Genomic DNA, 23,801 nt, shown 5'->3' on the forward strand with positions numbered 1-23,801 from the left:
ATCATGAGTCCACCGAGTGGACTGTGACACCATGCCACGTCTGCATTTAACCCTCAATAAACCCGCGGAAATCACAGCTCTCCCACGCCACTGCCAGTAATCCTCACGGCAAGAAGACCTTTGTGCCGGCTACTGACAGAACCACGCCGGTGGTTGCAACACCCGCTTTGCTTTATCTGCATGGGGAAGTGCTGGGCAGAGGGACTCATCCACCCCACAGAAACACGTCATCTCGCTTTCTGCTACCTCATTCCGCTGTCACAGCCACAGCGTTGCGAAGCTGCTCCCTGTTAACCGTGCCAAAATTCACTGCTGATCACGAGAAGCCTTCCAGTCCCCACATTCTCTTCCCAAATATCAGCTACTGGCTGCTAGGCGCTAGCGAAGCTGAAATTCCTTAAAACTCTGGGAGTTTAGTTTTGCTGAGTTCAGCCTTCTGAGGTGGCGTGAGATACCACAGGATAAACTGAACGCCACCTTGATGCTTCTCCTGCGCAATTGGATCTATGGATCTGACCGCCTGATCACGGCACAGACTGGAAAACTGAAACTGCTTTAGGGCACCTTCCCTTAAATCAGCTGCAGTGCGCACAGCCATACTGGTCAGTGTTTAGAGAAATCTTGTCTATAAAAAGAATAAAGATGCAGCTAGATGCCCTGTTGCTAGTATCTGTGCTGATAAGAAAATGAAGGGATTAAATTCGTTTCCACGTAACGCACTGCTTTTGCCTCACCCCTGTCCCCTTCACCTGAACGCCTACAATCTTCCGGGGCCCAGCAGGATGAAAAGCTCTTTCTGCACAGGCGGATCCAGTCACCCTCCCACAAACCGCAATCCCTCGGGTACTTGGCAGGCTTTCCACAAAGAGCCATGGGGCCTCTGGTTCCCCCATGCAGAGAATCTGCCCTCGCCGTGACCCTGCCACGAGCTCTGGCCGGCACATTACAGAATTATTTTCCTTCCTTTCCATCCATCTCGAAAACAAGGATTGAAATTTAAGAGTTTATAAAAAAGAGATTTGGTAATACTCGACATCCAGACAGCCATCAAACCTTGCAGAGACCCAGACTGTCAGAATAAACAGAGTAATGCCACTCTGGGAGTTTAACTGTTGGTATCTCAAAGCGAATGCAATACTGTGGAGAGAGATTTCCTCCACAGTACAGCAAGTTTACATTGCTTTCATTATTTGGCTAGAAAGTATATTAATTGAATTGAGAACAATTACAAAAATTAGAAGTGAATATGTTGGATTTTCTGTCCTGTCGTCATTTTTATCACGACCATCACACAGGAGCTTTCAGAGTCAAGATCGTTTTCAAGCATACACAGAACTCCGGCATGACAACCACCCTCCCTTGAGCCCACTGAAAGGAAATGCCGGTTCCAGTCGGAGGGTGTGACATGTTCCCACCCCTGTCCCCAGGTGAAGCAGGGCTCAGGCTGTTTTCTTACCTGGGTATGGCACTCTCCCTTTTGTTACCAGCTCCGTCAGTAGGATCCCAAAAGACCACACATCTGACTTTATTGTGAACCTTCCATACAACGCTGCTTCTGGCGCAGTCCACTTAATGGGAAACTTTGCACCTAATGAAAGAATAAGAGTCTTAATCAGAATAGAGACAGAATCGCAGTACCAGTTGGCAGGTGGCTTGTGCTCCACAACCCGTGCAGGTGGACGGAGCTGCAGGGGAGTGTTGACGAGCAGCTCCATGGCATGGAGCATGGTCAGAGAGGACAGGCGGGTGGGACGCGCAGGGCAGAAGGAAAGACTTAGCAGGGAAGGGGTGGGTTTGTCCCACCTCCCAAGAGAACACTAAGACATTTTAATTCAGGTTTGAAGTTTTACTAAAAAAAAAAAAAAAAGTTTGAAAACCCGATAAGCCCAATATAATAGAAATTCTTTCTCCCAGAATGTTCTGAATTAACATTTCCCTGTGATATTTGCAAGTCAAACACAGTTAGCATGTATGAATCGAAGTGAGATTTATTGGAAATGTACCTCGCAGTTTCCTTGCTCAAGCTGAGCAAAATGCAAAACAAACAAACATGGTAAAAACGTAAATTAAAAACAAACATAATATTTCATTAGAAACATGCAAGGACTTAAAAATAATACTGCCATTTGAGGTGCCTGGAGCGCAATGATATCAAGGCACAACTTTGGCCCGTGATTTATAACTTGACAGCGTACTTTACGCTCCTGGCACTGAAAAGCCTGTCGTGCCTTAAATATGTGCAGTTCTAATGTGCTCATCCATCACCAGAGCCTGCAGGAGCCAGTTGTGGTAAGGATGGTAAGATAACAAGCCTTTAAACACTGATTTATTTGCTTTTCCAATCATTTACTGTTTTCTTAGGGAAAATATTTTCAGTATGACTTTAAAGAAAAGTCTTGTGGTAATAATTAACTCATAGTATGTACGAAAAAATATGCAGACCTATCCCTGGTGCCTTGTATTAACATACAGGCAAAAGAGTTGCATTGCTTATTGCTGATCCCTAGTGACAAACACTCTTCAGTTCGGAAACAGGCTGACTTGGACTTCTCACCACCCTCTCATAAAAGTTCCCTTAGCTTTCAGGAGGAGTGTGGAAAGTGTAAGAGCGTGGACAAATCACTCTCAGGGAGTGAAGTTACGGCACCATGTACATTCCCTGCCAGCGCCGCTCTGCCATCACATCCAGTGCTCGATGCCCCGTATCTTCTGCTGCATGCCCCAATCTGACCTGACTGAGAGTACAAAGTAAACACGGGAATTCTCATCTCCTTACTTAGTAAAACATCAGGTGTGCTAAAATTTTTCCTGCTCTACATGTAAGTGATCCTAAGAGAGAACATTACCCAGAAACAAATACATTTTTCTAGGGAAAATCGCAGTTGCTCAAGTAAGTCCTGCTAAATTAAAAGACGCAAGATAAAGTTTCAAATCTCTAATGTCTGAAGTCAGAAACTTAAGTCTAGTTAAGCACCATCAGTGGTTTTGCAAGGGTGCCAGAGGATTTTTGGGTGTCTATTCACTTTCAAAAAAGTCTGCCTCTTCTGTATTTCCATCAGCTGATGTGCAGGCAGGAGCTGGCATTTGGGTGCTCGGCTTTGGTCTCCGCCTCTCTAACCTACACTTCTTCATGGGACCAATCTTACTTTACAAGACTCAAAATTTACAGAACTTCATCTTCTCTTAAAAACCACCTTGGCCGTGATGTCTGAGATCTCTGCAGCAGCCCGGGCCTGCCGGCTCTGAGCCCCCGCCCTGGGAGGTGGCCCCGCTCCGGCAGCACCAGCACCCACGTGGGGTCGGCAACCGGCTCCCCCAGGCACCGGAGATCCTGGGGCTGTCCGCTCCTTGCCGATCCCCGGAAAAACTGCAAGGTGCGTATGTCTGGGGGTCGGGTTCCCTAGGCCTGCGGTGCATGGCTTTAGATGGGCTTATGCAGGCACGCCATGAATACGAGGGCTAACGTCCCTCTGCTCTCTTGCCAGTGGAGCTGAGATGGTAGTACGCACACCCCGGGCCAGCTGAACGAATAGCTCCGGGCTGGCCTGAGGGCCTGGACGTTGGCTGGGGGTGTGTGAGATAGCCAAGCACGAGGGTTTGCTCGTTTGTGTGTCACGCACATTTTATTTAAAAAAATTTTTTTTTCTTTAATCAGCTGTGTTTTTCTAAGAAGCTGAGCCAAACCTGGTCTAATTCCCTTGTGCTCCATACTCAGATCCAACGGTAGCAACCGCCTACAACTCATCTTTGGAGGAAAGAAATCTCTTCAGACTCCTTTGTTGTCACCTCCCTTGGTATTTTTGCCTTCCTCATCTAGTGCCGGTGCGGCACTGGGAGGTGAGTACGTGGTGTGTCGAGGGACCACGGGAAGACGAGAAGCAAGGTAAGTAGGTGAGAAGCGGGGACAATTCCAGCACGTCCCTTTTCCCGAGAGCTAGAGCGGTACAAACCCCATTGGACCGCGATGAGCACTGCTGGAGAAGACAAATGGTCTGTGCTGTGGATTTTCCGCTGGCAGGATAGCTACTCATCCCATTTCAATGTTGCCCCTGCTGTGGGTGATTCTCTAGCTAAAACAACTAATAAAAAAATCACATATTCTGCATTTTGTGCGGTGTTTCCTGAACTTTGGTTTGAAGTGATAGATAGGGAGGAGGGAAAGGCATGGTTGGCAGAGGGGTCGCCAGCAGAGCCCTGCCTCATGGTTTTCTGGCCCTGCAACGCACGCTGGAGGCTCGATGGCCCAAGAGAGCCCGCAACCCAGCGTGGCAGAGCCAGCGGTAAGGGGAGAGCCGAGAGCAGGGAGGAGGGACTGGGCTGGCCACCCGCTCGGCCACAGGCACCACGCATGCACTGCCCGAACACAAAGAGATCACACGCTCCGTGTCTCTGTGTGTGTCCGTGTGTGTGTCTCAGAGGGACCCCCCCCAAGGTGCTGCCTCCCACCTCGTGTCCGGCACTGGCGACCCAGGCAGCGCACTTCTGGGACCACCCGCCGATCCCCAAACGTGCGGAGCCCCGCTCCGAAGCCTCCCGATTGCTACTGCCATACGAAGCGTTCGCACAGGGCAGGGGCTGTGCACGGCTCCTGACCGACACGCAGCCTCCGCGCTGACTTTCCTTTCTACCCAACACACCGAATAAAACACCCACCCCTCCCTCTGCCCAGGCCTCAGCCGCTTTTTAAACAAACTGACTTTGTGCTGCAAACAAATTACAGCATCAGATCGTCAGATACAAAGCGTGTTACTGACAAGCATGTTAATAAATCTGATAAGGTACATCACCCCAGCTGACAAGGCAGCCTATCTCCGACTTTGAAGGCAGATCTTACATCAGTGGGGGAGATTTCTCCTTTTTTTGCTGTAACCCATTTTATTACAAACGAGCAGGTCAGTAACTCCACGCGTACAAACCAACCGCGCACTGCATTCGTTAGGTCAGGGTAGCCTGTCTTTGCCCCAAAGCGAGGTACTAATCTGCAGCTTTTATCTCTGTCCCTTTTTTTAAACGTTTCAGCCTGGGGAAAGCCTTTTTTGGGTTTCTGCGCTGCTCGCAACCGCATTAAGCCAAAGCTGCTCGCACAATTTACTGTCAGGGCAGCCAGCCCTGCCTCCTACTTCTGAGGATTTTTGTGAAGGTCCAGCCCTGTTCTTGGGACCCCCGCCCAGCTCTTTGGGAAAAATCAATCCGTGGCCCTGCTTTAATTCTTTGTCGGCTGTAAGCAGCTCACGTGATGATGAGGAGGGGGGGGCTGGGATAATTGAGTGACCTTGACGTACAACTCTCAGCATGGTTTCTTCTGAGGCGAGCAAAAATCCGTCAGAGCTTTGTTTTTTCAGATCTAAATCTCGAGGAAGCAGAAACCTCTGAAATTCATGCCCCAGAGCCACTGCCAGCTTGATAATGATCCTGTTCCTGGAAATGCTACAAAGCTGCTACCTCTTGTACCTTAAAACCAAACCCAAGGCAGCACCCTAAGCTCTAAGACCCCCAAACCAGGGGAACTCTTGGGTTAGCGACCAGGGGATGTCGTGCAGCACCAAATTGCTCCTGGGGCTGGAAAGGGAAAGCCGCAAAAGGTAAAACCGAAGTGCTGAAGCAAGCATGTGAGAGGAAACGAGTCAGCCCTGGTAGGCGAGGATGCGTGCTGTGTGGGAGGGACTGCGCAATTACAGTTTTTTGTGCTGTGAGAACGAACATGAAATTACAAGCCTGGCAAAACATCAGCCATGAGAAGCGGGCTCCGAAGGCTGACCCCTCCCCGGGAAGCGGGGGACACGGGGTGGAACTGCAGGTCTAAACACCCCGCTTGCCCTCTGCCTGCACGTCCCCCTTCCCCTCGCTCTGCCCCTTGGCCTGGCCGTGCTCCTCCTCGCAGCGCAGATGGCATCTCTGTAGGAGCGTTATTAGTGATCCCTCTCTGGGACCCCGGGGCTGGCTGTTCAGAAGCGAGAGTCCTTCCTCCTGTCCCCTCCACGGCTCGCCTGGGAGCAAGGACAAAGCCCTGGCCGTTACAGCCCGCAGTACAATCCATCGCAAACGAGAGAGATCCGACTAGCTGGTGAGCTGGGAGCCAAGTCTCTACAAAAGGACTGGGAAGAACCTGGAAGGGGGGGAAAAAATCCCTGCTCATTTCTAGAAAATCAAAATAAGAAGCATCACTTGTTTTTAAGCAAGTAGGAAGGAGGTATTTCTAAGTGTTAAGGACACAAAAATGATCCGCGAGTTTACAAACACGTACGAAAGCTCCCAAAATAGCTCTGACTTGTCTGGAAGGCATCAGAAAGATCCTTACTGTTTCATGTGTGCTTGGAGCGGCACTGCTGCAAGTGCCGCCAGTGTATGCTGTAGAAACATGGCCTGGAAAATAACTCCGCTTTATTAAGGCAATTTTAAATTTGTATCAGCTGCTACCGCTTAGAATAGTAACAACTCTTCCCCAGCAGCTCTGTGGAGCACTCGGCACTCTCCACAAAAATGCCATGTGCTTGGCCAAAACTCCGCATAGCTGCGAACCAGATCAGTGTAAGGGGAGCAGAACTGCATGGGAAATCCTGTGTTGGAGGTGACGGGAAGTTTCTCCCTGTCCTGTAGGATACCAGGAGCTTTGCCGTACAGGGCTGACACAGGCATCGTCACCGATGGAAGGAAACAAAACTGAATTCCTGACACTGGGAGGGGGGAAGATGTTGCAACAGCAACAGCCAAAAAAGCAAGTCCCAGTGGTGCAGACTGCAATACAGTCCACCAGCACAGCCTTTAAAATGGGCGTCACTTTAACAGGCATGTTTTTCCCTTTGATTACTCACTTCCTCTAAAACCAAGAGGAGCCAAATGCTCATTACAAGCCAAGAACTTTTTTTTTGTATTATTTAATGGCAGTGTATAGCTGCTAGTCACACACTTTAAATCATTAGTGGCATGACCGTCTCTTTCCTTCCTGAGGATTGCTGAGAAATGGCAGTGCAGACAATGAACCGCTTTTTATTTACCTCTCATAAATCAGGAGCAGTCAGGCCTCCTTTGTTCAAACCAAAAAGAAAATAAATCGGTCAGTAAAATGTTACCACCAGGCTGAGTAATACCCATACAGGTTCAGGAATCCTGCACTCTAGCCCGCCGGGGCTCAAAGCATCCCCATCTGTTTCCTTTCAAAATATTTAATCAGAGACAAAAGTGACAGTGGGGGAAGGGAGCAGGAGATCAAGCAAGGCTGGAGAACACCACCTCCTCCCCACACCAACAACGAGCTCTGTACTAACACACTTTAGCCAAGAGACGGATGACTGCTGAGGAGAGAGTGACCAGAGGCTTTAATCTTCAGATTTTGTAAGGCAAAACATTTCCTTCCTCCCACAGGAGCGCCCAGTCTGGAGCGCTCCCCGTCCCGCTCCCCGCCGCTGCCCAGGCTCTCCTCCAGTCTCCAGCTTCCCCCTGAAGCCGCAGTCCGCCAGAGGAACGCGCGGGCCCCGGAGGCGTCCCCGTGGAGCCTGCAGGAACGGGTCATGGGAAACAAGCAGAGGCAACCATTTCCTTCTGATACTGTGGTCTCCACCAAGCAATGCTCAAACTGAAGCTTAACTAAACAAACCAGGAGTGAACTCCACTCGAAGAAAAATTCCAGTGGCACGTTAGAAACCATGTTTCTTCCTCAAGAAATTAAAGGTCCTAGGCTCTCCCTGGCTGCCCAACTGGCTAAGGTTAATTGCAATGAGACATAAATTGAGAGTGTGCTGCTTGGTCAAAAACACACCCCTTCCTAGAACAAGCTGCCACTTAAGAAAGGGTCAAAAAAACCTTAGTGAAAGTAGGACAACCTTTCTACAAGATGCCTGTGATTACAGCTCTTTGGGTCTCTCTTTTAAGGAACTTTGTAGCTCTGAAGGACTTAAGCCTGACCCTGAGGTCAGGGGAGGGAAGTATTGCCCATTGTCCGGAGGTAGGGGGAGGATGGGTGACTTCTCCATATTTGCACCATGAGATGGAGCCACGCAAACACGACTCACATCTCTGGATCATCAGCGATGCAGGTTAAAAGCCAAACTACCTCTCCCTTCCCAGCCAGTTTTTCCACATTACAAGTGATTTCTGCTGTGGAAGGAAGGCAGGAGATACCCATGACTACACTCCCTCTCCCTGCCAGTCCCAGCGTCACGCTTTTCTCAGCTCAAAGTTTTCCCACCCAAAATCCAATAATTTTTATTGTCTTAAAAAATCTAAGCTTCTCCTCAACATCAGTCAGACAGGTTTTCACAGCTTTCTAACATGTGAAGAGGGCAAAACTATTCCGAGAGATCGAAACCGGGAAGGAAACAGGTCATGAGAGGATTTCCTAGGAGCCTGAAGAGATCTGGCCAGAAGTAGGTCACATACTTGTCTATTAAGCCAAATAATCAGTCACGTCAAACTGTCCGCTGGGTGATGTCCAAAGGGAACAAAAGGCACGGCAGTGAACCAGACAGAAACGGAGATAATACAGAACACTGTTTCAAAGCCATTTTGCAGACTGGATCCGGCTGCCTTGTTCAAAGAAGATTCTTCTCGTTTCACACAGGGGAAGGGCAAGCAGGCAGCTTGCTGTCTACCAGAGCCTGCAGACACTCTTGTTACTCTGCAGAGAACGGCATGAGGCCATTCGTTCTAGAAAGGAGCAATTCCCACCCTCAGGCTGAAATCAACAGTGCTTAACTCTCTGCATTAGTACCTACCATGGGTTCTTCAAAGGGCCCCCCCAAAATAATCAGGCCTCGCCATCCGAACGTGAAGCAGGCAGCCTTTCGGGTGGAGGCAGCCTGCGGTCCGCATCCCTGCGACTAGGGACTCCCGACAGCAGTCCCGAGGGGTGTGAACGGCATGAGAGCTGCTGCTCCCGGCCAGGACAAGGCACGCTGGAAACTCTCTGGCTCCTTCTGTCAACACTTGGAAGTTACAGAAAGAGGTTAGCTCTTTCTGAAGACTTAATGGCAAAATCCATGCTGAAACAGGGACTTCTGGTCAAGAGAAAAAATACTCCCAACAGGAAGGGGTAAATGCAGGTTATGAAGTACTTAACCGACCTGTGCTTTCTGACGACATACAACAGGGTTTAACTCCTTGGCTTTGGCACTGAAATAGATGGAGTGGTATTTACCGACACATGTTGAGCAAGCGCTACCAATGTACTGCCAACAGAAAGAGAACAAAACTGTAGCTCTGCAAACTTGGACCAACATCTGACAACTAAGCATGACTTTGTAAAGAATGACTAACTACAAAGAGCCTCTGTCATGACTCGGTCAGAACACACACACATGCTTTTTAAAAAAAGCTACAATACTCTTTGGTACATTTTTATAGTGTATCAGTGGTTGGCTGTGCCCAGCACTCTGTGTGGCGCTGGAAAACGGCTTTCCTATTAAATAAACTTTTTCAGTTCCCAAAGAAAACACAGTGCTCAGAGAGACAGCTCCATTGCACAGAGACACAATTCTTTGACTCGTTTGAAATAAAGAAAATAAGAATAGCACAGCAATGTTGATAGCGGTTAGTAAATACTAGAAGGCACACTACGAAAGAAATAGCTTACACGGGCCTTTCTGGATTACCCCATTCAGGCTTTCAAGGCTGGTATGTAAAGTATCCTCTTTGTTAGGGCACCATGAGGATCTTGTCTTTATTGTCATCATCTTTGTTTCACTTTGGTCAGTTTTTAAAGGGAAGACAACTAAGTAAGACGTTCTGTTTAGGACAAGCATTTGGCAGTGAGGTTAAACTGAGTTCAGGATGTACTGAAAGCAATCGCAAAGCATATGAGAGAGAGCTTTTTAAAGCCATGTTCCTCTCTTCCCCTGTCACAAGAATGACACTCAGTGCTACGCCTGCTGCTGTATCTACCTTGTCTGGCCGTATATTCGTTGTCTTCAATCAGTCTTGCCAATCCGAAGTCGGCAATCTTGCATATTAGGCCATTCCCCACCAAAATGTTTGCAGACCGCAGATCTCTGTGTATGTAATTCATTCGCTCGATGTATGCCATTCCTGCAGCCACCTGCCAGAAGCATGAAACACAATCGGTGCGTTTTAAAATGAACTCAGACATACCTGGGCTATAAAACATATATACCTAAGTGCTCAGTACTTGGAAGACAGACCTGGGCTGCCATGTCCACCAAATTCGGTAACTTCAAAGCTCTTCCTTCTCCATCTTTTAAGAAGTCTAGCAAACTCCCTGCAAATGCAAAGTTGACACAATAGAGAGTTGTTAGGGAAACAACGGCTATTCATCAGGATGGAGGTGTGGCAATATGTGCAATATTAAAGATAGCAATGTTTTGAGTTCAAGTGGACAGCTTCAAAAAAACCCACAATATCTTAGAATTCTCCTATTATACTTTTTTCACTCTTTTTTAAGGTTGGCTTGCAGAAGAATACGTCACTAGTCCAAAAAGAGTTGCAGGGAAAAGAAACAACACTGTTTTTAATTTTCCTGACCATTACTGAGAAAGCTGATCTTTCTTAACTTTTCCAGTGCTCTTTGAAACTACATACCTGCTGCTCTCTAAAGGCCTCAGCTAGCTGCAGAGCATCAGCTCGGTTCCAAGCCACACAAGCTATGGAAAAAGTCAGGCCCCAGCTCAACCTGCTCCAAAAGGAAGGTCAGCCTGGAGCCTGGTAAGCCCAAAGGGGCTAGCATTAACAAAGGTTAATTTTCCTTAGAAATTAGTAGCGCTCCTTCTCTAGGTAACCCATAACTGAACATAGCATGAACCATTGATTTGAGAAGACCACTATGCAAAACTAGAGAAGACAAAGCAGAGACCAAATGAAAGCAATTTTAGCAAAAGTAATAAGGACATAGCTCCCCTGTAGCTTTTAAAAAAAAGCCTAGGAAGCTATAGCTCCCTTCCCAATCTTGTATTCAAACAGAGAAGTGCGGCAGTCTCCTTTAAATAAGGTCAGTGAATTGGTTTAATAAATAAGGGGAAAAGACAGATGATTAGGCGTTTCTCCCTTGATAAATTGTCAGCCTCAAGCTCTGATCCAAAGATGTAAAATGTTACAGTAAAAACTAGCAAAGTAAGCCAAAATAAACCATGTACTTCAGAAGGATGTTGAGAAGTCTTTTTTTTAAAGGGGAAAAAGCACATGCTTGTCACTGAGACGTATCATTAAAGGGTGAGTTAGTCAGGGCTTGGATGCCTCTGAGGAGGGAGGTGGGCAGGCACCTGCCAGGAAAATAAAAATCAACTCCAAATAGACTGAAAAAATGCACTTAAAACTTCAGAGTGTATCCTCCAATGTACAATGAAACTTCCCTGTGAGAACTTATGTTTTCTATTTGGTTCATCTGCTTTCCAAAACAAGCAGATTTTTAGCTCTGCTCTCAGCACCCCTGCTGGAGATCTGACGGAGTGAAAAGTTTGCCTTTTCTCATTTTACTACATTGTTACCAGTCAAGTAGCTTAAAGAAAAAGAGAAGGGGGAAGGGGAAAAGGAAGGGGAAAGAGGAGGGAAAGAATCATATGTGCAAATCTGCAAATCACGTATTCACATGATAAATGGGGTGGGCTGAAAATAAAGCTGTGATCTGAGAGCGAGGAGCGTGTGATAGAACTCAGGATTGCTAAAAGAAACAGAAATCTTAGGCTGACAAGTAAACACTGGAAGAAGATGCGATCTGAACTCCTTGGTGCCAGGAAAAGCTAGGATCTTGGGAAGCAGCAGCTAATATCACTCAAACCTAGCAAATGCAAATCTCCACTTGTCTGGGCAGTTTAGATGCTGATGCAGTTGGAACCACTCAGGCTGTATCAACTTCTCCCCCCCCCGCCTACTGCAAATTTTCTTTGTACATGTAGTGGATTTCAGGTTTGGGGCCCAGTTCAGAGTTGAATTCACAATTCTTCTGAAGCCAGGGGTGAACGTAGCTTTCTGTTCCCTCCCTCCTTCCTCACATGCTGTTCGTGCATCAGACTGCACCTCCCTCTGTATCCCCAAGGAGCATCAATAAAGAACGAATATTGTTATCAAGGGCAGCAGCTCCGGCTTCACCTTTGCTCATGTACTCCGTGACAATATAGATAGGTTCTTCGGATACCACAGCATAAAGTTGGACCAGTTTGTCATGCTTTAGCTTCTTCATGATTTGGGCTTCCTCTAAGAAGGATTCTGGAGACATAGTGCCAGGCTTCAGGGTCTTGATAGCCACTTTAGTGTTTCCGTTCCATGTACCTACAAGCACAGATACTTAGTTAGAGCAAACATCTTCTGCTCCTTTTTCTGTCTGATGCCTAATGTAACCAAGGAATGAACTAGCAAGGACACTTAATATAATAATTTTTTTAAAGTGTGGTTTCCCATGTTGCCTTATCATTATATTCCTCTCATGCCTCCCTCATATTTTAGTCTTTTTCTATTATACTGAAAAATAATACTCCCGTTGGCACTGGGGCACAATCGCCGTTGTCCTACTCAGACGATGTTTCCAGTGGTGTCCACCGAAACCTTCTCTGAGTAAGAAACGTGGGACTGCTGAAACCCATCTTTACGTATTCCCTTGTGAACAAGTACTTGCTACAGACAACAACACAGCTCCCGTCAGAGATTTGGATAACAAAACTTTCCATTTGAAAGATATTTTAACATTTTGGTTTTGTTCTGAGTGAGAGGAAAAAAATATTCTAAGAAAAATTCCCAAGAAACAAATTCTGAACTGATTTCATTTTAGAAACACGGGCGTGTTTCCAAACCAAACCGCGTTTTTTTCCTTCCCCTCCTCATCCCCAGAAGCCCAGCAGCTGCTGACTGAAAGCGAGGTGGGTCCTGTCCACTTCACTTTGTTCCTTCCTTACGGCCAGCACTGACATGGACAAGCTGCCTCATTTTTCAGTAATCCTCTACCAAGCCTTCTCTAACCCAAGGACCGGGAGCGGGCTGGGGAAGGCTGACTCGGGGCGTCTCTCGCTCGGGTACTCGCAAGGGGGAGAAGGAGGACTGAAAAGAAAAAAAACCACCCCAAAACACCTACCTATGTTAGCAGTCTTTTTGAGGGATGGGGGACTGGGGAAAGGAAAAGAAGGAAAACTAAAATGGGCAGAAATATCCCTTTCCTAGCGCCTTCTGGTTGTGCCTTGCCCAGACTTGCCAGAACCCTGCTCCAGAGCCAGGGCTGAAATGGTTTTGAATGGGACCTGTGGTCTGTGGGTGGGGAGCTGCTGTGTGGCAAGGCAGAACAATACTAAATGACTTCGGGAATTAATCACATTGGGCAAAAATTACTCCTCTGCACTTCAGCATGAGGATAGCAGAAGGCCTACAAAGTACATCAAGACTGAGACTTAGATCTAGTTAAGATGTCATCAAAAAAGGTAACGTGTAAAATAAGCCTGGTTTGTCTTTGTTAAAAGCACGTTAACAGTTACCAGGGCTCAGCTGCTGCACGGGAACTGGTTAAGCCAAAATAACTTCATCATGAACTTTTGTAACCTGCCAGAGCATAAAATGAGCAGATTGGTTTTTGTGCGAGTGGTGGTTAGACATTAGGAGGTTTTAGGTTAGACAACAGGAGGCATTTCTTCACAGAAAGGGTCGTTAGGCGTTGTGACTGGCTGCCCAGGGATGTGGTGGAGTCCCCACCCCTGGAGGTGTTTAAGAAAAGACTGGACGTGGCACTTAGTGCCATGGTCTGGTTGAGATGGGGGTGTTAGGGCAAAGGTTGGACTCGATGATCCCAGAGGTCTCCTCCAGCCAAATCGATTCCGTGATTCTGTGGGGTCCCTCGCGCAGCGAGGACAGGGCAGGATCAGGGGGCGACTCACCGCCTGTGTCGGCCCTGGCTGACAGGGCCATCCCCGCTGTCTGTGGGGCTCCAGGCACCTACTAGCCAAAAGTCTGCAGGCCCAGCTCGGTTTTCACCATCCCTTGATTTTCTTCTCCCAGCTCAGTGCCAGGTGGCGGAGGAATGTCCTGAGTTCCCACCACCGCTACCCTGCTGTGCCCAAGGAGGACCCTCGAGGGCTTGGTTTCACTCAGTCCTTCAAATCAGAGCTGAAGCAGGACTTTGCCTTAGTGGCACTCCCGTGTCCGCTGGGAGGATGGGGTTTTGCCTCCTCATTTCAAGTAGGGTGGCCAAACTTTTCCTATGGGTGAAAGGGAGCGTGTTTTACCTGGAGCGGGGGGTCCGGACCGCAGAGCGCCGTCAGACACAGCCACTCTGCAGAGGTACCGCAAATTATATCAACGGGGAATGAAACCCAGTTTCACGGGCACCAGGGTTTTTGTCACTGGCATTAATAAACTAGGATTTTACCTGGTGTGTCAACAGGATTAACTGTGTATTACCTGTTTGCATTGCCTTAATAAAAATCCAGGACTCGTCCTGTTACCACAAAGTGTTTTCAGCAGTTCTATTTTAAAATACTTTTATGAATTTCTCCAGTTGAAAAAAGAAAATCAAGGAAAAAGTTGACTTATCCTCTCAGCCCAGAATTCAGTTTAAATTGTTAAACTTCCTTGTTGTGGTTTGGTGTGCTTCTCTCTATGAGAAAATCAGGGTACACTTCCCTCTGAATTCCTCACATATGTAGTTAGTTACTACTTAATGCATTTTTTATTAATTTTTACTGTGTTAGTCTATTCCAATTCAGTAACGCTTCAAGCTGTTAATGTATTTTTACTATACATTAAAGAAACAGAATGTCATAATTGTAACAATAATTTTGCATTTCTGACAGATATTTAGTACTGGTACTTGGCACCTTATTTCTCATAGCTGATTTTTTTTTTAAATTGCATTTGCTCCTTTAGCTTATTGTATCAGTTAAAGATCTATGGCACACAAAGCCGACCGCTAAGTATTAACATCAGCCTGAAACTCTCACGTGCATTCAAGATGGAGATCAAGAAGATGAAACTGCAGAAGTGATCTGGGGATGCTAACAGAAAACACAGGCAGCTTTCTTTGCAACAGGTCAATTGTAATTCTGTGAAATTCTATAAATTTCTGTATTTGTAGTCTATAAATTATATAAATTTCACAGACTTGCCGCCATGCTCCTTGCTGTCATATTGCAACGGGGAACAGCTGCAAGGATGCAGGAAAGCCTGCTGGTTATTTTGATTGTACGTACTTTTGCGTCACTGCCACAAAAAGAGCGGCCAAACTGCTCCACCAAATTTTTCTGAAGAAACAACATATAGCGATTCTTTATCTGAATCGGTCATTTTACAGAGTCTACACAGACTGCAGTTTGGCACAAAAATTGAGCCCGGCTCTCATTAAATGGCCACTATATTGTGTTTCAATGCTATGGCCATATTAAGAGTTACGTATATTTAAAATTGCTGTTGTTTTATAGCAATTGAAAGAATGCGGCCCGCAGAGGGGGGGCAGTAAGTAAAGCTGGCACGTGTGCAGAAAACAATGTCAGCGGATTTGGAAAATGTCAATCTTTCTGGACTTCAAAGTGGGGGTTCAGCGGGGCTGGGCAAGTCTTGCCTCTGTTGCCCCCGGTCTCTAGGTCGAGTTGCAGGGTTCTGCTGCAGATACAAATTTCAAAACAGACTTAAAGGGGTGGATGCACGGGAAAGCTAGCTCGACAATATCAGCTTGCCGATACTTGCCATTATTTTTAAACTAGGAGAGCAGACGGAAGCATTTTCAGGGTCTGATCCCATCAGTGCTAAAACACGCGAGGAAAGAAAAACGTCTATTTACCAGATTAATTTCTGGTTAGCCATTCTGCCTTGCAAGTTTAGCGTCATTCCTATTTTAATACCTAGCAACTCTGTAGTCACCCAAATGAACCCAAAGCAATTAATGAAGTCTAATGCCCTAATCTCTCATGCCAGTGTGTGCAAGGGAAAGGAAGTTTCCTCCCGGATTACTGTACTTAGGTCGGACTGGTTTAGGTGATACAGACTAACTTTTCATACTATTCTGATCTTACAGCTTTAAGATCTCTACTTGAAATGTTTATTTCTGCCAAGAGGGCCTTAAAAGATCCATCCAAAGCAAAATACATTCTCTGCCTTACCACGCCACACTTCAGCGAAACACCCCTGACCAAGCTTCTGTTCCAGAAACAATGAATCACGTGCAACTTCCCATGCATCTTTAGCCAATCCAACAGTCTGTGGGGTATTATTCGTAGCAATCACAGTTAAGTTAAAACACAAACCATCAGCTTTCTCTATAGGAGAGGAAATTAATAAAAAAACCACACTTATAATCCAAAATTATGCATGCATTGAGAAAGATGGAAGGTGACTTGTCTCTCAGTGCTGCATTTAAGTTCATTGGCAAGCACTGATTTTTGGATACTGAAGGTAAGGACTTTTTGTTAGCCTGCAGAAAAAGGCTCCTTCGTATAATAAACAGATTACTATGCAAGCCTTGATTTATTATTAAGACAGTGGTAATTTGTCAAAATCAAAACTTTCCACGGAAACATGGAATTTCCGTTTTCTTTCGCCATCAAATACAGTGAAAGTTGAAGATTAAAGAATTTCAAAGTCAAAAACATGATTTCAAAGATATTTTTCCCTAACAGTTTGAGCTTTGCGCTTTTTGTTCTTGTGGGTCACGGTGTCCTACGTTTTCACCTTCCATCTTGCAATCCCCACACAGTGAGCTATTTTAGAATAATTATTTTGCTCCATACCCATCCATACTTCCCCAAACTGCCCATTTCCCAGTCTCTTGATCAACTGTAGGGATTCTCGTGGAATTTCCCAGACATCTTTGGTTTTGACAGACAGATCAGTAAGCCTTGGCATTCCTTTATGACAGGGGACTACTAAGCGGCAGCAAAGACCTGCAGCTCTCTCTGATGGAGCCAGAAGTGAAGCCAACAGCAAAGGAGAGGAAAGAAAAAAAAGTGTGACATGAAACAAAAACAGTAAGCATAAAAACAATGCTACTCACAACAGCTGTTAGTCGCATACCACAAAGCATCCTGGAAGATTAGAAATTGAACACTGAAACATATTCATTTGAGACAGAACAGGAAATATTTTAGTCTCTGCTTCCACAGCCTGAAATGGAAGGTGAGCGCCAAGGGTTTCTCTTGTGGACTCAGGTTTTCCCTTCTTCTACAATGCTGCTTTAAGGCAACTTCACGAGCAACTGGTATACTATGGTACAGTATAACTTTTTAAAAATCATCTCTAAGTCTCAAACTGGATTGCTTCTGTACTGAGTAAAAGAAACACAGAGAAGATTCACTCTTTCTAAAAATCACAGCAATGAAAATTTGGCAGATTTTTTTTGCTAATTTTTTCCTAGGTATCCTGGGAAAAGGTATTTTCTAGATTCTGCTCTGTGAAAAGGTGTTTTTGTAGGTTTCTTGTAAAAGACTTTTTCTGCCATTCTTTCTAGAGCAAAACTTCATTAGCGTATGCAGCCAGTCCTACATCGTTTGGGGCAGAGTCATTACACCTCTCTCTTGCAAAGCTTCACAGAAGACTGAACTGTGACAAAAGTCACAAGATATTTTAGCAGGAGTAAAACCAATGATCTATAAAAAAATATATACATATACACACACATATCGTTGTGCAGTATACTATGCTGCACAAAGCAGACTACAATATAAAGCTTGCACAGCAACTTGTATCTTAAAGCAGGTGCAGCAGAGCAGAACAAAGGGGGGAACTGCAATTGTATTTCAGACTCAAACATAATCTTTATTCTCCCATGCAAGATTTCTTTCTGGGCAGGTGAACAGTTCGTTTCAGCATCACAAGGTGGGCAAGCACTAAAACTCCTTATTTAGCTTAGTAGCACTGAAGCTACATTATTTAGCTTAGTTTAATGCAGAGTCACCAGAAACAACTAGAAATTCTCCCAGGCAGCACACACCCATCAGAAACTGGGTGGAGAAGACAGCCAGATGTCTAGTATGAATAGCATAAGAATACAGCAGACAGAATACAAAGAATACAGAAAAAACACCCCACAGAGAAGTTGATTTCCCAAGTAAAAATTATGAAAAGTTTTTGAGCAGCAAGCATTTGTGGTCATCTGTTAATATCATGAAAAGCTAAAGTAAAGCAAAAATAAAAAGCAAAATAATTCAAAATACAAGTTTCTGCTTAAAAAATGACCATGTTGAGAAGCACGGCAGTATTCTGCGTAAGAACTGGTTGCCCTATGCAGAGCTTTTGGGAGCTTTAAAGTTGTATCTGTTGTACACCAGTCGCCAGTGACAGCAGGATGCACTTTTGGGTTGAACAGTGCATGCCGGCAGTATTCAGTGTAAGAACCGGTTGCCCTATGCAGAGCTTTGGGGGGCTTTAAAGTTGTATCTGTTGCACACCAGTCGCCAGTGACAGCAGGATATGCACTTTTGGGTTGAACAGTGCATGCCACATTTTAATCACAGGAATTTTAAAAAAAAATAAACCCCAAACTTGGTGGGTAGACACAAACCGTGTGCATAAAGAAACACCCACAGTGTAAGAACCGGTTGCCCTATGCAGAGCTTTGGGGGGCTTTAAAGTTGTATCTGTTGCACACCAGTCGCCAGTGACAGCAGGATATGCACTTTTGGGTTGAACAGTGCATGCCACATTTTAATCACAGGAATTTTAAAAAAAAATAAACCCCAAACTTGGTGGGTAGACACAAACCGTGTGCATAAAGAAACACCCACCTTGCCATATTTATTTTTAAAATTAGACCGATTATAATTTAAATGTTAATACTTTGCACATTGAACACAAATCCAGTGGGAAAATGTGAGTCAGGTAATATATGCAAACCTTTTGGTCATTGCTTTAGGTGACTGAATTCCACGATGCAATTCCCTATTGGCTTTATTAGCAATAGTGTGCTGCAAAACGGTACACAGCAGCACAGGGAATCCACGCTTTGAGATGTGCAAGTCAAATTCAGTAATTCTGTTTACATAGAAGAGGGAGAGCAGGCAAAACCTTTAGCTCAGTAGACTGCTAGCTTTTAAAAGCCCTGCCGCTGTACACTGTGAACGGCACTCAAAGCCATTTATAACTGTAATGGGAAAGGGATAATGGAAAAGGAATTACAGCAAGCAAGAGACATAGCTCAAATGACTCTTGAGGGTGTCTTACACATACATCAACTCAGCAGCAAAGACTTTTGTTTTAAAATACTTGAGAGTGTCGTGTATTATCTAAAAAATTACCTGAATAATGCTGAACCAGCTGCTGAAGAGTTTCAAATTGTGCCCGAGTTGTGATATAATATCCACCATTGTCAAGTTTACGAATCTTATAATGTTTGACATGATCTCCTTTCATATCATCCCAGTCTCGAATAGACAGGGAATAGGCACCTGTTCCAAGGAAAGGAGAAATAAAAAACTGTAAGCAGCTTTTAGACACAAAGATTTTGGTTTGCTGGTCAGTTGTTACAAAGTGAAAGACAAGTTGCTCCCAAAAAATGCTTACTGCGCCTTGAAAAAGAACAAGTGAATCTAACACAACGAAGGAAGTATCACAGAAATCTCATGATGTTCACACCATGTTCCTTTCACACTTTTCTAGAAAGAAATCAGGGCTTCTGTGTAAATGAACACTCACATTTTAACATTTACCACTTCAGGCTGTTAAATTGACTTTTCCTATTCTAAGTGTTAGGTTACACTGCAAATACTGTGCTTTAGGTAAATGCCAGGAGGTGGTAAATATCATGATTTTCATAGGAAGCACTGGACATAATGACTTTATATACGTGTAGTGTTGTTACCCAGATGGATCCCAAACTTCTTGATAAACATTAAACAACCGAATTAGCATACTTTGTAGGTCACAGTCTTCGGGAGGTAGTACTACACCAAGACCGGGCACCAGGAGATCTGCAAGAACTGCATGTTTCACTTTCCAAATCCACGCTGGAGCTTTAGTGGTGGGATTCAGATGCCCGAACGTGGGGGTTAACTGCCACGTGAGATGCCCCAGGACATCCCTGCAGACTGCCACCGCTACACCTAAAACTGAATCCAACCCGTCAACCGAGGTTCTTTTACCTGGCCGTGAGCATGCCGAGCCATTTGCAATGCCTGCTGGGCATCCACGTGGATGGACAAATGGGACAGCCTGTGGGCTATGGGCTTGGTTTAGATGCCCACACATAGGTTTCTGATGCTGTTAGGGCAGCTGAATCCCAGCCTAGTTTCCAGGAGCATTAGGGCACTGTGGATACCGATGGCGTAATGTAGGTTTGAGCACCAGGTGTCTGCAGTCGTGGGGAGCTGAACTGAGCCCCAGCTTCCCACCGACTGTAACGGGAGCCTGGCCACCTCCATGGGGATCTGCACATACAGGTGTCTTCATTTGAAGCACAGTCCTACTCTACACACAGTGACACCCACATGTCGGTTCTCTACAGTGTCAAAAGCAAAGCCACATTTTACAGCATAGTGCAGTTTCTAAGCAAAAGCATGGCCATTTCACAGGCAGTGGAGAAGACAAGCCTTCGCTCATGGCTCAGACGAATACTGTGTTTACTCAAAGGTAAGTCAGGCATTAAAAGGAAAAAAAAAAACTGGAGGTAACTGGCAGCTGCAGAGATGTCAGGAACGTCGTCCTTCTGGAGCCTGGGCTGCTTTCACTTAAGGTCAGGAAAGGAAAACCACCGGCAGACAGTTCTGGACAACGTGAAAGGCAGAGTGATTTCCTACAGGTCTGACACAAACAGCACCGACCTCTGCTTATCCCAAGCCAGGGTACTTTTCAACACACCTGGCAGGGCCACATCCTCCAGAACCACCTCCAGCTAAGTGAAATGGTTTAAAGAACCCCCCCAGTGAGGTGGTTGAGATTCCTGGTGTAAGACGCCTTTCCTGGACGTCTCCCCAGGAAGAAGCTTCCCCGACCACATTAACCTGCGGCAGGTCGCAGTGGCGGCGGCTCAGCTCCGAGGGAGCTCAGCGAACACAGCGGCTCCGCACGGACTCCGAGGACTTCTCAGATTCCCTCCTGCTTGTCCTCTAAACCGAAGGAAAAGAGCCAGCGCTTACACAGATGATTCTGGTTTATGCGAATGGGAAACACCCTGAGAGGAGTGACAGGGTCTTTATTTCTAAGTGTAGAAAAACACTGTTTGTTGAGGGTATTTGTCTGAGGGGGTTCTCCCGCTGAGTAAGTATATCTCAGCTAGGAGTTCAAAGCTTTTGGGGGATTTGCAAGCACAGCTTGTGCATGCTGGGCACCGCCGCGCTGGTACCACCGCTCGGGGTTGCACGCTGTCGGCCCGCTTGCAAAACTTCCCAGGCAGCGCTCTCCACCTCCGCGTTTGTCAGTTGTGATCCGCTGGCAGCAGCTGTATTTTCTTTAGTCACACTCCCTGCCTATCTGGTCACTGTTTCAGATTCTTTAGGAAAATGTAAACAATCTGTGGCTCCAGGTCTCCAAGCAGGGCTGCGTGGGTGGCCCTCTGCGGACCCCCGCTGACCTCAGCTCAAGTTGCAGGACTGGAGCTTTAGTTCAAATCTGGACAAAAAACAAGAACCAAGATGGATTTCATTTTCAGTTATTTAGGCTGTTGGTTATTTATACTGTTCGTTATTACCTGATGATAAATTCAAATGTAAGAGATATACGTAATAAAAATTTGGATAGAAATACGACATTACAATATATCATACTAATGCATTTTTTAAAAAAACAAACCTAAAACCAGACAGCCTTGGAGGGTGGAGATTGAAACCAGGTGAAGGATTATACAGACAAGAGCTGATGAAGTACCTGGGTAGTCAGGCACTGAAAAAATGAAAAGTCGGCTCCATATGATTTATTTTGGAAGTAAGAAGAGAAGGCAACCACGATCAAGGGAGGTTAAATTCATGCTGAAGTCATCAGTGATGATACTTTTAACATGATCCTGATTAATTGTATTATTGTTATTATTTAAAGCAGAAGGGACGATTCTGGGTCACAAAACGATCCCTGCCTCCAGCCCAAGATGACCAGCTGGAGTAAGGCGTTTTGAGATGACTTATGGGAGAATGCACCATTCGAGCCCTCCCAGCTGACTTTCTTCTCTCTCATGAACAACAAGCTCCCTCTGTTTTCTTCTAACAACATACTGAAACACCACAGAGATGAGAAGGGAAATAGGCATTTTTGGCAAAAACCATGCATGTTTGTTTTTGTCCAATGGCTTTGATGCAAACTTAGCCTGAAGATGTAGAAAGACTTAAGTTCAAATGCAGAGAAATTAAGCTTGCTGCTATAAGTCCATCCATGATGGATTGCTCCGTTGCCCCAACGCTTTTGTGTCTCACAAGAAGCTCTGGAAAAAAGCCCTGACTTAGCTAAGTAAACAGCCCTGGAAAACATACAGCCTATCGCTGTATAAAGAATGGTCAAAACAGACTAAACTGATAATGTGGTTTAGAGAAACAGTGCTGTGTTTGTTCTCAGGATCCACGGATGCCTACACGAGTGAGTTTTTAAACTCGGCACAGAGTGGAACGAAGTCCAGCTCCCCACACACATCCCAACAACTGTTGGTGAAAACAAACAGGTGGAGGCTATTTGCAGAAAAATAGCAAGTTAGAGCCTGTCCTGCTCCTGGCGAGAATGCCTCGCTGCTACATGAGATATAGTGAAGCTCTGGGGGACAAGATGGGAAATCAGCTGTCTTAAACAACAGCACGTCTTTTCAGATTTTGCATCAGAAACAGTCTTCAGAGTTACAGGCAGCGAAGGAAGAATCCAGTGACTGCAGGAGTCAAAAATGTAAAACTTACAATTTCAGATGGCAGAATGCAGCATCTGAAGACAGGTCGGGCAGAGAGGAGTGGGAAGCAGTGCTTCTTTTCTTTAAACCCCCGTACCCGCCACGACTCCAACCACTTTGCATGCTAACTCTAGCTGGCAGCGCGCTCTGATCAAAGCACTGACTTGTCAGTGCTTTAATTACATGAACCATCATTAGACTTCAGAACTTACATGGAATTGATGCTAGTGACTTCCCACAGCTATTGTTTTGGATTGCTGGATAATTGAGAAATGGCCAGGATTTTTTTCACTTAGTTGCAGGTTTTCTCCTCAATAGTTGTATGAGTTAGAGAGATCTTTTCATACGTGTGAAGCTTTGAAGATGATGTTGACAGGCCTCATGATCAAAATGTAAAAGCAAAGAGAGCACTCACCAAGAAAACTGGAACTCCTCCAATATTTTTAGAGGGAAGGAGGAGAATATGTCCTTCCACTTGACTTCAACAGAATGGATACAGTTGAATACTTTATGAATATATTAATTAGAAATATTTTCAGGTCTTTTCACTGTTAATCTATGAATTTAAAACTGCTACATCTCTTTTTGTCCCCCCAGGGATCCAGCATTTCAAAGTTGAAAGGCCAAAAAATCCCCTAATCTTCCCAAAATGATAACCAGTACCTCCCACCCCCCACCTCCCATCTCATTATCTTACATCTTCCAGGCAAGAAGGTTCAAATATTCTGCTTGTTCAGAAGTAAGCAGTAATTTTCACCAAACCAGACTGGAGATTCCCAGCGTCTGTTGACACTGAGCTAGCCTGCTGCACCTGGACCTGAATACGGAGACGAGGAGGTCTCCCTCCCGCAGCCCTGTAGCTGCTGCCCTGGGGGGCCACTCTCTGCCCAGCTCCACTGCAACACCAGTATCCTCAACGCGCGCCGAGAGAGATGCTGTGATGGTCAGGGTGCGACAGCGGAGCCGGGCATCCTGCCTGCGCCTGACCCGCGCTGCAGATACCATGGGTTGAGCGTGACATGGGCTGCACTCGGGGTGTTCTCCGCCTCGAACAGTCACTCTAAGACTTGGGCTGTCCAAGCATCTAATTCCCTAG

At 45.7% G+C, this 23,801-nt stretch overlaps 1 protein-coding gene across 1 annotated transcript in view; it reads right to left on the bottom strand.

Moving 5' to 3' along the window:
• Window positions 1-1,439: 1,439 nt before the first annotated feature.
• The window catches only part of FYN (FYN proto-oncogene, Src family tyrosine kinase), a 39,341-nt gene continuing 16,979 nt past the window's right edge, over window positions 1,440-23,801 (bottom strand). The window contains exons 6-11 of the mRNA XM_009700360.1: window positions 19,146-19,295; window positions 16,017-16,172; window positions 12,034-12,213; window positions 10,134-10,210; window positions 9,877-10,030; window positions 1,440-1,588 (exon numbers count right to left, since the gene is read on the bottom strand). Coding sequence (XP_009698662.1) covers window positions 1,440-1,588; window positions 9,877-10,030; window positions 10,134-10,210; window positions 12,034-12,213; window positions 16,017-16,172; window positions 19,146-19,295 — 866 coding nt within the window. The remainder of the gene's footprint in view (window positions 1,589-9,876; window positions 10,031-10,133; window positions 10,211-12,033; window positions 12,214-16,016; window positions 16,173-19,145; window positions 19,296-23,801) is intronic.

Source organism: Cariama cristata, unplaced genomic scaffold (assembly GCF_000690535.1).
Source record: "Cariama cristata isolate BGI_N322 unplaced genomic scaffold, ASM69053v1 scaffold11715, whole genome shotgun sequence".
NCBI lineage: Eukaryota > Metazoa > Chordata > Aves > Cariamiformes > Cariamidae > Cariama > Cariama cristata.